Source organism: Nuphar pumila, chromosome 14 (genome assembly GCF_984573655.1).
Source record: "Nuphar pumila chromosome 14, dmNupPumi1.hap1.1, whole genome shotgun sequence".
In the NCBI taxonomy this organism is placed as follows: domain Eukaryota; kingdom Viridiplantae; phylum Streptophyta; class Magnoliopsida; order Nymphaeales; family Nymphaeaceae; genus Nuphar; species Nuphar pumila.
This window is the reverse complement of record NC_143262.1, coordinates 4822339-4836361: the sequence shown is the minus strand read 5'-3', so window position 1 is coordinate 4836361 and position 14023 is coordinate 4822339. Positions and strand designations below refer to the sequence as shown.

At 39.0% G+C, this 14023-nt stretch overlaps 1 protein-coding gene across 6 annotated transcripts in view; it reads right to left on the bottom strand.

The window, feature by feature from the left end:
• Window positions 1–9694, bottom strand: part of LOC149816142 (uncharacterized) — a 235932-nt gene extending 226238 nt beyond the window's left edge. For 5 of the 6 annotated variants that reach the window (XR_016427639.1, XM_089987332.1, XM_089987333.1 and 2 more), the window contains exon 1: window positions 9539–9694. Coding sequence is in view for 4 of the 6 variants with exons in the window: in XM_089987332.1 (XP_089843458.1) it covers window positions 9539–9652 (114 nt within the window). In the remaining 2 variants the exon portion in view is untranslated. The remainder of the gene's footprint in view (window positions 1–9538) is intronic. The other variant, XM_089987335.1, reaches the window with a different exon arrangement.
• Between the last annotated feature and the right edge of the window lie 4329 nt (window positions 9695–14023).

Genomic DNA, 14023 nt, shown 5'->3' with positions numbered 1-14023 from the left:
AGAAAAAATTTATATGAATCCATCACCTAGGTATGAGGTTTTGCTTGAAAAAGTTATTTATCTTAAAAAAACTTTGTATGATCGCAAACAGGCACCAAAGGCCTGATATGATCGCTTTAGTTCTGACATGACTAATCTTGTATATTTTTCATGCTTTACTGACACTGCTTTGTTTGTTAAGAAATTTGTTGCAGGTATTGTGATTTTGCTTCTCTATGTTGATGACATGATCATAACTGGAGGAGACAAAGAGGGAGTAAATCATAGTAAGCATGTACTCAACCAAAGTTTTGAAATGACTAATTTAGGCTTTCTCATATTCTTTTTGGGGATTGAAGTAGCATATTCTCCCCAAGGATATTTGTTAACTCAATATAAGTTTGTTATTAAGATTATTGACAGGTCTGGAATAACTGACAACAAAAGAGTGGACACTCTTGAGGTTATCAATTCAAAGATGAAGATCAATGATGAAACTCCACAGGATGATCCCACTCCATATCGATAGATGATTGGTGCCTTGACATATTTGATTATTACCAGACAAGACATATCCCATGCAATTCATACTGCTAGTCAATATTAGCATTTCCCTACCTCAGTTCATATGAGTATTGTTATGTGTATTATTAGATATTTAAGAAATTCTATTAATAAAGGATTATTGTTATCTTCCTCCTCTCCTATTGAATTGGTTGCATACTCTGACTCTGGTTGGGGAGGAGATCCCAATAATAGATGTTCAACCATTGATTTTTTTGTTTTTAAAGGACATTCAATGTTGTCCTGAAAATGTAAAAAGCAACAAAAGGTATCTCTATCATCAACAAAAGCAACACAACATAAAAAATTATATGGTTGAGAGGCTTACTAGAAGACATAGGAGTACTATTAACAACACAATCAAGATTATATTGTGATAACAAAAGTGTCATATATATTGTCGAGAATCATACCTTTCATGAGCACACTAAGCACATCGAGATGGATTGTCATTATGTCAGAGAAGAATTTTTTAAGAAGACTATTTTGCTGCCATATGTAATATCTGAATATCAGCTTGCGGACTTCTTCACTAAAGCTCTTCCTTCTCTTAGGTTTCATTTCTTACTAAGCAAACTTTCGGTGATCACACCGTAAGTTTGAGGGGAGAGTGCCAATGTATGTATGTATAGGGGTATTTTAGTCTTTTACTTATATAAGGGTATAGTTGTCTTTGTGCATGTATTTTCTGTGAAGATTGTTGTGTCCCTAGGTTGGTGTGTCATGTTGCATAAAAAAATAGAGAAGAAAGAAAAGAATAGGAGATGAACTAAGGTTGTGCCCTAGCAGGGATGCCTCTCTTGAATATATATTGTGAGAAAAATACATAACAAAATACAATAATACCCTTTTGGTATGAACTGATTTACAACACAAAAATATCCATAATACTCTCACGTGTATTTCTAACAGCCCCCCTCAAACTGCACATGGGTGTTGAATGACCATAGATAATTTGCATTTAAGAAACCAATGACGCAAGGATGAGAGGGGTTTGGTGAAGAGATCTGCCACTTGATCCTCACCACGGATAAACATCAGTTGGATTTCTTTACTTTCTACCTTTTCCCGCACAAAATGTTAATCAATCTCCACATGTTTCATTTTTCAATGCTATATGGGATTGGTGGCAATGGCTATGGCACTCTGATTATCACAATAAAGAAGTCAACGAGAGATCTTCTCGCGTAGATTAATCAACAAGTGCCTAGTCCACAAAACTTTGGTTGTGACGGCTGCTATAGCACAGTATTCTGCTTCTGTATTGGACTGAGCAACGGTCTTCTGTCGCCGACTAGACCAAGAAATGAGGTGGTGTCCCAAAAAGATTGCATAACTTGTGACAGATCGCAGGGAAGAAGGATCACTGGCCCAATCTACATCTAACTAAGCAAGGATAACAAGATCCAACCCATCATCAAGGCTAAGAGTGTGCCTCTTATAAACCAGCCCATCACTGATTGTGCCCTTCACATAACGCAGAATATGTTTTGCTGCTTCATGTGGCTGTGCTGAGGAGACTGCATAAAATGAGATACTTGATTGGTAGCAAATACCAAGTCAGGCCTCGTAAAGGTGAGATATTGAAGGGCTCCAACTAGACCCCTGAACTATTCGGGATGAGACAAGAGAGGGTCCTGAGGGATTATCTACCAACTTAATGTTGGTTGTTGTGGGAGTAGGAACCAATTTACATTCTACCATCCCAAAAGCGAGAAAGGATGTCTAGAGCATATTTTTGCTTTGATAGAACAAGAGAACGGTTTGTGTGATCAACCTCAATAATGAGAAAATAGCTCAAGGGACCCAAGTCTTTCATATGGAATCGCTTAATAAGCATGGATTTCACCTCTGCAATTCTTGTTGCATCACTGCCTGTAATAACAAGATCATCCACACAAACAAGAATGATGGTAATGTGAAGTTGATATGAATGTACAAATAAGGAATAATCACACTGGCTTCAAACAAAACCAAAGGATCGAACAACACTAAAAGTCTCAAACCATGCACGAGAGGCTTGCTTCAAACCATAGATGGCCTTCCATAAGCGAAGAACCGTGGTCTTGGGATCAACCTAAGGATACCCAAGGGGTGTTCCATGAATACTTCTTTATCTAATGCACCAAGTAGAAACACATTATTAACATCCATCTCACTAAGGTTTCATCCATATATAGTGGCTAGAGAGAGAACCACACGAATAGTACACATGTGCATAACAAGACTAAATGTCTCATCAAAATCTAGGTCATGTTCTTGAGTATACCCTTTTGCCACTAGTCTTGTCTTGTACCGCTCAATGCTGCCAACAACTTATATTTAATTTTGTAGACCCAGCGACATCCAACAATATTATTATTGATAGGCCTGGGCACTACTTCCCAAGTATCACACTCATGAAGCGCTGAAATTTCATCGATCATGGCTTCAATCCACTTAGGGTGATGCCGAGCTTCATGATAAAATTTGGATTCTTGACCAAAGCAAAAACATGAAACTCAGCAGAGAAAGAATTATAGCTTACCCAACGCTATAGTGGATGTCTAACTCGAGCAGACCGTCTAGGCTGATCGGAATGAGAGACATGTCTTGGCTCAACTGCAGCGAGGGATGGAGATTTTGATAATAAAGGAGGTATGGCAGCAAGGGCAGTCAGATCAGCAGTAGGAGGTGGAACTGTATCTTCCTTGGGAGCATTATGATGACGCTTGTGATACATATGTGGATAAAAGGCGAAAGGAGCACACTGTTGTGAGGAATCTGATGTTGTGTTCAAGTTCATTGCAGCACTATGATCAATACATGGGGTTGATACTGAAGGCTTTGGCTGCCCATCTGCTGTTGGCTGATATGGGCATGATGTGACTGTTGTTGGCCAGAAAATAGATGACTGTGCATGTGAGCTGACTGGGCTAATGTGGCTGTTGTCATTGTTGGGAGTATCAAACCCATTCTCATGAAATATAGCATGTTGCGAAATAATCAATTTACCAGTAATAGGATTATAGCACTGGTATCCTATATAAGTATCATCATATCCAACAAACTTGCACACTTGGGCCTTAGGTGAAAATTTATCTCTCAACGAATCATAAATATGCACGAAACACTTACTCCAAAAGGTCCTTAAGAGAGAGTAATTAGGTTGTTTCCCATGAATCATAAAGAAATAAGAGTATCCTCCAAGAGGAGTAAGTGGCATACGGTTGATCAAAAAGGTAGTTGTGTGGAAGGCCTCGGTCTACAAACTCGTCTGAATTTTAAATTCCTCCATAAGGGTGAGTATTGTTTCGGATATGTCGGTGCTTTCTCTCAGCCACCCCATTCTGTTGAGAGGTTGGTGGACAAGACAACTCACGTTTGATCCAATGATCATCAAGATAATTGGAAAATACCAGAGACACAAACTCACCACCACCATCACTACAAAAATGCAATATTTTCGAGAAAACTAATTTTCAAGAAGGGTTTTGAACTTTTGAAAGACGGAGAATACTTGATCTTTAGATTTAAAAAATAGATCCAAGTATAGCAAGAAAAATCATCCACAAAAATTACATAGAAACGAGATTTAGACAAGGACATCACAGGTGCAGGACCCCAAACATCAGAATATATCATCTCAAGAGGAAATGAAGCTCTTTTATTAGAAATACCAAACGGAAGCTTATGTCTCTTACAAACTCGACACTGAACACATGACATAAAACGAACGATGGACTTATTCTTTAAAGAAATAAGCCCTTTATTACATAAAATCTCAAGAAAAGCAGAATTACAATGACCTAATTGCTTGTGCCAAAGTAAGACATCATTATTAAGGACAACATCTGAAACTAGAACTTGAGACCGACCAACAGGACCTTCATTGAGGATGTACAACCCTCTGCATCTTTTTCCTTCAACGAGGTTCCGCTTCGTGTGAATGTCCTTCACAGAAACGAAAGAAGAAGAAAAGAAAATACAAGAGTTAGATTGATAAGACAGTTGAGACACAGAAACAAGATATCGCTATCGCCTAATATTTGGAACAAGAAAGGTATTAAAAAGATGAACAAACCATGAGGAGTGTGGATGGTGGCGGTTCCAATGTGGGTAATGGAATGGGCTTTTTCATCACCAGTGACTATTTTTCTATTACCATGATAAGGAATGAGATGTGTGAGTGGGCTGACCTGTGACATGATGTGCGGCGCTCGAATCTAAAAACCAAGCACTTGATTGAGAGTTTTGAGATGTCGAAATTCAAGTAGCATGGACCTAAGCTTGTCGAAATTACCTCTTTTCTCAAGACCCATATACATCGCCTTGAACATCTTGTATTCATCACCCAATCCATGAAGAGTCTAGCTGCACACATCTTCATCTATCGCAAGGCTCTCTAAAAACCAAGCACTTGATTGAGAGTTCTAAGATGTCAAAGAGGCTGACCAAGTGGGCTGATCCAAACTGATAGGCCATATGTGATTGGCTGGATTTATGGGTTGTTGATTCTCTCCGGGTGTCCACGATGCACCATAGGGATTTTCAGTGCCATGCATGCCAATCTGAGAAAAAGATGTGCTCAATGAGTCCATGTCTTGATTATGTGAATGAGGAAGCGAATAACCCAAATCGGCAGTTGTATTGAACATAGCTGGTCGTGTGCCCCTTTCCCCATTCATATTGTCGGTCTGTTATGCAAAATGGCAAAACCAGGCTGGATAGGTAACTATAGAAGGACGATATGTGGGAACATACCTCCAATAACAATTGGAGCATGAATGTCCCCGCTTTCCACACATCTGGCATGTGATATTCTGACGATTTTCGCTTGTATTTGTAGCATTTGGATTAGGAAGAAGCCCTACATTCTTGTTATCATATTGATTTCAGCCTCGTCCTCATCCACGATTTGAGGGGCAAACCATCATCACCACATGATTTGGATTAGAATCCTCTTTCTTTGTTGAGATGCCAAAATTTGATTCAAATTCAAGTAGCATGTACCTAAGCTTGTCGAAATTACCTCTTTTCTCAAGACCCATATACATCGCCTTGAACATATTGTATTCATCACCCAATCCATGAAGAGTCTAGCTGCACACATCTTCATCTATCGCAAGGCTCCCTACGACTGCTAATTGATCTATGATATATTTCACTCAATTAAGAAAATCTGACACACTACTATTTCCTCTCTTCAGTGATCCAAATTCAAACTTGAGATGATATACCTTAGGAGTGAAAATTTGCTCATACAGTTTGCGCAATACATCCCAAAGCTCCTTCGTTGTCACCCCTATTGGAGTGTGCAAAAGAACTTGTCTAAAGAGAGTCGCCATGATGAACACTACAACCATTTGATCACTTTTGAACCAAGCAATATATGTCGGGTTTTTTACATAGATAATCTGATCGGAGTCACCATCTTTTGTTGTCTCCTCCTTTTCCTTCGATTTTGCTTTGTTGGCTGACACAAATTCCAAGGGGGCAACAGTGGATCCATTGAGGTGTCCCATCAGGTCATGACTGCAGATGAAGGGGATAATCTGCTTTTTCCAGGTTATGAAATTGGTTTCATCCAACTTGGCAGTCACAAGTTGGTTGAAAAAAGAGGAAGTGAGTGACTGAGAAGAAGAAGACATTGAAACAAGAGAGAAGGTAATGCGATAATGACCCAAAACAAACAAAACTAAATATGAATATGACAAAGGCCCAACCAAAACAAAGTCTGAATATGAATCTGAATGTGAAATAACAAAGCTAATCCCAGTTTTTTCTTTTTTTTAAGATTGTTGGATTCAGAAAGTTGTATGTAGTCTGATGACTACTCAATATTTTCAAATGTTAAAACTTAAAAGAGACTTTGTTGGGTCCAAAAATTGATTTGGGTTTAAGAAAGGAAAAACGTGAAATAGAAGGATGGTGGGTATTCACGCTGAGATTTGTAGATTCAAATCTGATTCTGATCTGAAATAAAGGTTGATGTAACGAATTAGGTAGAGGAAAAGAAAAAAAATATGATTAACAATTAAATCAACTTGAAATAAATGAAGGAAATGATGAAGATTTAGAGACGTCAAATCAGATCTGATCGAATGAGATCAGATTTGACGTTACTGGAATAGGGTTATGAAGAGAAAAGGGTCATGATGAAGTGTGCAAAAGAACTTGTCTAGAGAGAGTCGCCATGATGAACGCTACAACCATCTGATCAGTTTTGAACCAAGCAATATATGTCTGGTTTTTGACATAGATAATCTGATCAGAGTCACCATTTTTTGTTATCTCCTCCTTTTCCTTTGATTTTTCTTTGTTGGCTGGCACGAATTCCAAGGGGGCAACAGTGAATCCATCGAGGTGTCCCATCAGGTCATGACTACAGATGAAGGGGATAATCTGCTTTTTCCAGGTTATGAAATTGGTTTCATCCAACTTTTCAGTCAGAAGTTGGTTGAGAAAAGAGGAAGTGAGTGACTGAGAAGAAGAAGACATTGAAACAACAGAAGAGAAGGTAATGTGATCATGACCCAAAACAAACAAAACTGAATATGAATATGATAAAGGCCCAACCAAAACAAAGTCTGAATATGAATCTGAATGTGAAATAACAAAGTTGATCCCATTTTTTGGGGGAGGGGAATCGTTGGATAAAGAAAGTTGTATATAGTTTGATGATTACTCGATATTTTCAAATGTTAAAAGAGACTTTGTTGGGTCCAAAAATTGATTTGGAATTAAAAGAAAGGAAGAAGAAGGAAATCATGACCTGATGGTTGTGCATCAACCTGCTCTGATACAATGTGAAGATTGTTGTGTCCCTCGGTTTGCGTGCCCTGCTGCACACAAAAAATAGAGAAGAAAGAAAAGAATAGGAGATGAACTGAGGTCGTGCCCTAGCAAGGATGCCTCTCTTGAATATATATTAAGTGAGAAAAATACATGACAAAATACAATAAGACCCCTTTGGTATGAACTGATTTACAATACAGAGAAATACCCATAATACCCTCACATGTATTTCTAACATTTTCCTTTTCTTACTTTTTGTAAATGTAATTTAGAATTAGGATATGGGCCTTTTAGTCATTAGGCCAGAGAGTCGTTGGGAACTCCCCAATGGCTAGAAATATAGCTGTTGGGGAGATCCCAATGGCTATGTGCTCTCTCTCTCTCTCTCTTGTTGTATATAAAGGGGATTGAAACCTCTCTCAAGGTATGCTTTCTCAAGGCATTCTCTCAATACAAATCATATATTTTTATGTGTGTTGTGCCCATAAGTGGTTGATTTGTGTTCTACTGATCAACCCATAAGTGGTCATTGTATTTGTGTTTGTCCATAAGTGACATTTGTTCAACTCTTGGTGTTTCATTACAAAAAAATGGTAAGGAAATGCTCTCTTCGTCTACATTTCCATTTTCTTAATAAGCAAAGTACCCATTTTTGCTCATAAGGAACTCAATGTAATTGTAATATATATATATATATATATATATATATATATATATATATATATATATATATATATTGCCAAAAATTAATTTTTTACTCTACTCGTGCCCTAATTTTGTAAGATTAGCACAAAACAACATAATAATTTTAACTTGGCATCTAGACATCTAACTACAATATGTGCATGTGTTTCTGTATTTACATGCATTTAAGTGCACTACTAGTATATCTCCAAACACAAAAAGTTGCTTTCCTTTATGAGAGATGCACAGTTCTATACACAAGCCACTTTAATATGGAAAAAGAAAAATGTCTTGAGTTTTGCAGCTCCTATCACATACTGTCGCTTGTCAGTAAGCTTAATAACCATGAGCTCGCAGATAAACAAGTTGTCTTTACACAAGAATGACCATACACTCTAAAATTTTCAATCTGTTTCAAAGCAGCGATCAAATTCAAAGAGGACCTAGATTCATGTGTGCATATTGACATTGAGACAAAGTAGTAAGAAAAGTACAGCTGCCTGCTCCCTTATTCCCAGCACAAGTTCTCATTTAGTTGATTTCCTTCGCCAAGCTAGTGTCAGCAAGACTTTTTACTGGATTGGTAAGCAAGAACCAGGCAAACCTAGCACTCACTCGATGAATAGATTAAAACTAAAAACTGACACAATACCGCATGAGTCCCCCACTGAAAGATGAATGAATAGAATTTCAGGCCCACTACTGCCACACTATCCAAGTAGCAAGCAACTTTCATCAATAACAATTTAATGGTCTGTGAAGCTTCAACATGATATAACAATAAAAAGAATCGCAGTATCCAATTTCTCTTACTACAGAAAGAACAAGAATGGGAAAAAAACATCAAGAAAGCATTTAAAAGTTTAAATAAAGTTCTTTCGATGGCGATGATGATGATCAGTGAAGAGCAACCAATTTCCTCCTAAAATGATGGAACAAGGTTCATGAAGCTACAAATTTCAAATGACCGTACCCAAAAACATAACCGATTCCATTTCCTTTAACCAGCTGCAAAGTCGAACAAGAATGCCAAAATCACCGAAACAACTAGGAAAGAATCACAACTCTCGAATCTAAAACCAACTACACGAAATCCACACCCGGGTCACGTTCACAAGACCAACGCAGGATTCACGGGCCTTCGTCTTCGAATTACTACGATAGAAACTACAAAACACGATCGATTCCAATTCGACAAGAAACTTCAAGATCAAGAAACGCAGAAGCATTCAATTCTCATGCGAAAAACCGAAAATCGCAACAAAAAACAAACAGGATAAAAACTCAATTCCAATTCGACAAACCTTCATCTTCCAATTACCACGGCAAAAACTACAAAACACGATCGATTCCAATTCGACGGGAAACTTCAAGATCAAGAAACGCAAAAGCGTTCAATTCTCACACTAAAAACCGAGAATCAAGCAGGAAAAAAACTCAAACGCTTCCGTTTCAACAATCCAAACAAAACAAAACAAAAAACTCGGGCATCGTGCATCGAACTCGCGAGAATCGGACAGTGTGCGATCCTTACAACGTCGAGAGGGAGGTTGAACTCAGGCGAATTGGAGGACGATGCATCGCTGTGGCCAGATTTCCAAATTATGCTGTATTCTTGAGCGAGGTTAAGGAGGATCTCGTCCTCCATGGCCTTCCTTTCTTTTCTTTCCTTTTTTTTTAATTGTGGACGGAGAGGGAAAAGAAATAGAAAAAGCGGGGAAGAAGAGAACGAAAATGGCGTTGGAAATGCCTTCTCCTGCTATTTATACCTCTCTTTTTTATACCTCGTTTTTCCCCCTTTTTCCGTCCAGAAATTATTTTTGTTAAAACGTCTTTTCGTTTTACGAACTCATTCTGTAACGAACGGGGGCTCCGCTTGTGTGGCAGAAGCAGTTGGTGGAACAGTTAGTGCACGTCACCTTGTGTTGGGACGTTGCAAGTTCGAATCCTTATGGTATAGTTGTATAACCGGTAGGTTCTGCCTAACCCCAGCTTTCTCTGTGGAAAAAATTTACGGTTTCCTGTGGTCCGAACCTGAGGCCGCACTAGGTTAAGGGAGCTGGGAGAACTTGAGCTTCGTTCGAGCTTATCTATAACTAATCAAAGCTATTGTTGGTCGGTTGATCGGTAACGGGTCAAAGCTACTGCGAGGACATGTACCCCCTCCATGTTCCCCAAATGAGCAAGACTCAGGTACCAAACCTTGTCAAATAGAGGCCTCAGTTGGAACAAACTCAGGCCAACCGTGACTAATGTATAATAAAATTACTAAACTGCCTTGGTAGAACTAAGGTTGGACAGCGGCCGGGTGGCCCGTGGCCCAGTTCTAACAGGTTAGTCTTGGTCTTAGTTTTTGGAAGAAGGCCCGACCCAAACTTGAGCCTAAACCTGACTTGACAAAATATTGGGTTGGGCTGGGCCAAGCCACCCGCTATATATATAAACCAAATCAAGTACGTTATTCAAAACATGGATTCATCTTGGATCCCGTCTATTCTTTTGTATTTTTAAATTTTTTGTTAGAAGAAATTCAAGGAAACCAATGAGAAATGTTGTGAATATACAATGACTCGCAACTCGGCCCAACTTGATCTGAATTAGGCCCATGGGCCTCCTAACAAGCAGGATGTGGGACTTGTATTAGACCCGGGTACAACCCGGTTGGTCAATAGGTCGGGCTTGACCAGGCCAGACCCACCCATTTTCTAGCCCTAGGTAAAACTATAAAAACAAACAAAAGAAAATGGTGTTTATGTGAAATTAATTTTAGGTCTCTTCTTGAGACAGTTTCTACGTCAAATTCGATTTAGAAATATTTTTTACAAAAGATATGAAACTTTTTTCTGAAAATATTAGAGAAAAGGTGAAGGTGAAAATCAAAACCCATGCGGGGATGGAGGCAGGGGTGGACTTAATTTTTTTCATGCCCCGCCTAATTTGTCTCTTATTTCGCCTCTGATCCCTATTATTAAAATTATTAATATACCCTTAATATTTATAAAATAACATTTAAAATATCTTATATCTATTTGTTTCCTAATCCTAAGTTCTACGGCCCCTTTCTCTCATATCTCCTTCCTCTCCTTCCTCTAACGAGTCTAACCCAGAGGCCTCAACGATGAATGTTGGCAGAAGGTGGCAACGACAGAAAACAAAACTAGATAGTGGTTGGGTACTAGCATCGGCATCCTCATCACAACTTAGTTGTTTCCATGTACTACCACAAGTCATCGCTTCCCAACTTGCCTCTCTCTCAAGTAGTGCAATTCAATTTTAATTTTTAACAATATCCAACCTTTAGAGGTCTCTTTTTAGTAGATTGTTTGGATGATTTTTTTTTCAAAATTAGTTGGTAGCACACATTTTCATTTAAGCCCTAGCATAGTTGTAACCATAGAATTTACGGAAAATGGTTGTATTGTACAGGTAATTTGACTTGATTTCTTAAAAACCCTATAATTTCTCGTATTCCCTCGATGTCTAAAATCATAAATATCCTACATCATTGCACATATTTACCATTCGCAATTGCGAATGTAGGCCTTTTGCAATAAAATTGTACCACCCATCGAATATATCTAACACCCACTTAAATCCATACTCGCATGTTTTGTATGTGAATTTAGACCTCATGAACTCACATAAATTTATTTGTGAAATCTTAGGGAAACTAAAACCACCAAAATTGTAAATATTCTACTCTTTTGCATGTATTTCATGAAATCACAAAAATATGTGTGAAACTTCACTTACCACTAAATTCACAAATATCATACTTTTTTGCATATACTTTTCAAAATCATAAATTTATATGCAAAACTTATCACCAAATTAGCAAATATTTCACTTATTTGTAAAGAATCGTTCACAAACAAGCCTCATGATACCCTAAAGCTTAACATATGATGTAACGCCCCGAATTTCCAAAACAAAGCTAAGTTAAAATTTTCATGATTTTTTTTTTCTTTGCAGCGGAACTTGGAAAAGCTTTTAGCAGCGGAATCAGACGATAATGAGTCGTCAGTTTTAGAAAACCCCGAGTACATTACAGGTATGTGGTCAAGCAACTCATTGACCACCGAAGTATTCCATTTTATCGAAAACCACATATTTATTACAACATCACTGCTTGAAAAAGCAGTATAGGTTTAATAAAATGGAGCAATACAACTCTGTCTAGAGAAACCCTGGAACTCGATGCCGCCTTGCTCCGCATATCGTAACGCAGGTCCAACACCTGAAATCCCCATAAAACGGGATCAGAACCATTGATGGTCTGGTAAGTAAGCAAACATGCGTCTATTCAACTTAAGCACATACGATGACCACTCAGAGTCGCAGTTCGTAATAACGACGCTCAAGCCTCTATGACTTAGCATATATCGTAAGAACCTCCTCAGGACTATAAGTTGAACATATGCTTAAGTCTCCATGACTTAGCTTTGACCTCTTCTGGGTCTCAAAGGGATGTCGAGCTCAAGTCTTCATACTTGGCACATTCGTATCTCACACATCTAAGGACAGCTCATCGAGCTTCGCTTAGTCGTGCGAATACAACACGGGTCTTTGCCCAGTCGGTCCAGTCGTATACCGATCATGACATCTTCACAAAGGTTATGCAGGACTGATTCAACAACGTCCATCCACTCATATATTCAAGCATCGTTGAACCTAAAGCTAATGTATTATTTTGATATTTAACCTCTTCCACCTTTGGTACGCATGCGAAGCAATTGTCCGGGCATCAACTCGACGTTCTCTGGGTTGATTATTCTATGAATTTTAGATACCCAAGAGGCTTGTTGACCCTATCTATAGTAGGGCAGTGTGTTTCAACTAAGAGAACCCTACTAGACCCATATTCAGATGCATCCACTAATTGCAGTAGTTGGGTTCAATCCTTAGATCTTAAGGATAACCACGACCCCAAAACCCATGAGTGATTGAGGCCATCGTGAACTCTATCAGGTCCAAAGTAAAATACGTGTCACTCAAGGCTGTACCATCACTGTCATTTTACAGTGAGCATAATTTCTGAAGGGGTCTGTCAGTCTTATAATTACTTGGACAGATATCTGCATGCCATTTAGGCAGCCCGTGCCTCCGCACTACAGGAGTATGTACCCGACCCCATTCAGTCTGCCCAAACACAGTCATTAACTAAGGAGTACCCCTAACACGATTTTCAACCGCGGGGTATGTGCGACCTTAAGTCTTATTCATATGCATGCAGAACACCGCTCTTGGCATTGCGGCCACCACGAGCATCACGCCTTTTCTCGGTGGAAACTACACACTCTGGCTCTCCAGCCCTTACGAGTCTGGTTGTGTAATTGTTCTCAATGAACATGCATATGACCCGATCTAAAATAGATCGGCTACTCGACATATTTTTTTTACGCAACGAGTCAAATCCTGGTTAAGGCGCAACCACTACTCTGGCTCAGCGGCCCTTACGAGCAAAGTGCCCTTACAGGTATTTGGGAGACGAGTCATTCTGGTATCGTTCCAACAACGAACATCATTATGTCGTTCAACTGGTTCCGGCAGCTCTTCTGCCAACCATTTCGTCAACAGCTCTCATGCTCTATCAGCAGTAGTGCGATGAACCTTTATACATCATAGAAAGCATTCCATGAACTGGGTAGCACTCCGCTATATGACAGAGTATTCTGCTACGTTCTTTATGAGCTATTCTTAGCTTCTTCAGAAATTTCAGCAGCACTTCCTCTCTTCAACAAAGAAAGCGTGTGTTTCTTTTATCCATTTCAGCGGCATCTCCCCTCTTTGACAGGAAATCGCTATGCTTAACTCAGGAAATGGATGTGCACCGTTGTGCGTACCTTACATCCATCAAGGTTGTGGGAACCCTGGGTCATATCCAGGCCATACATAATTGACTTAGTCTTTACGTAAAGAGCATTTTGCCAAAAAGCGAAGTCTTTCCAATAGAGGCTTCATTCGTCAAGCAGAATCTTGAACGAGGAGCGGTAAGAGAATCATATTGGCGATTTAGAGT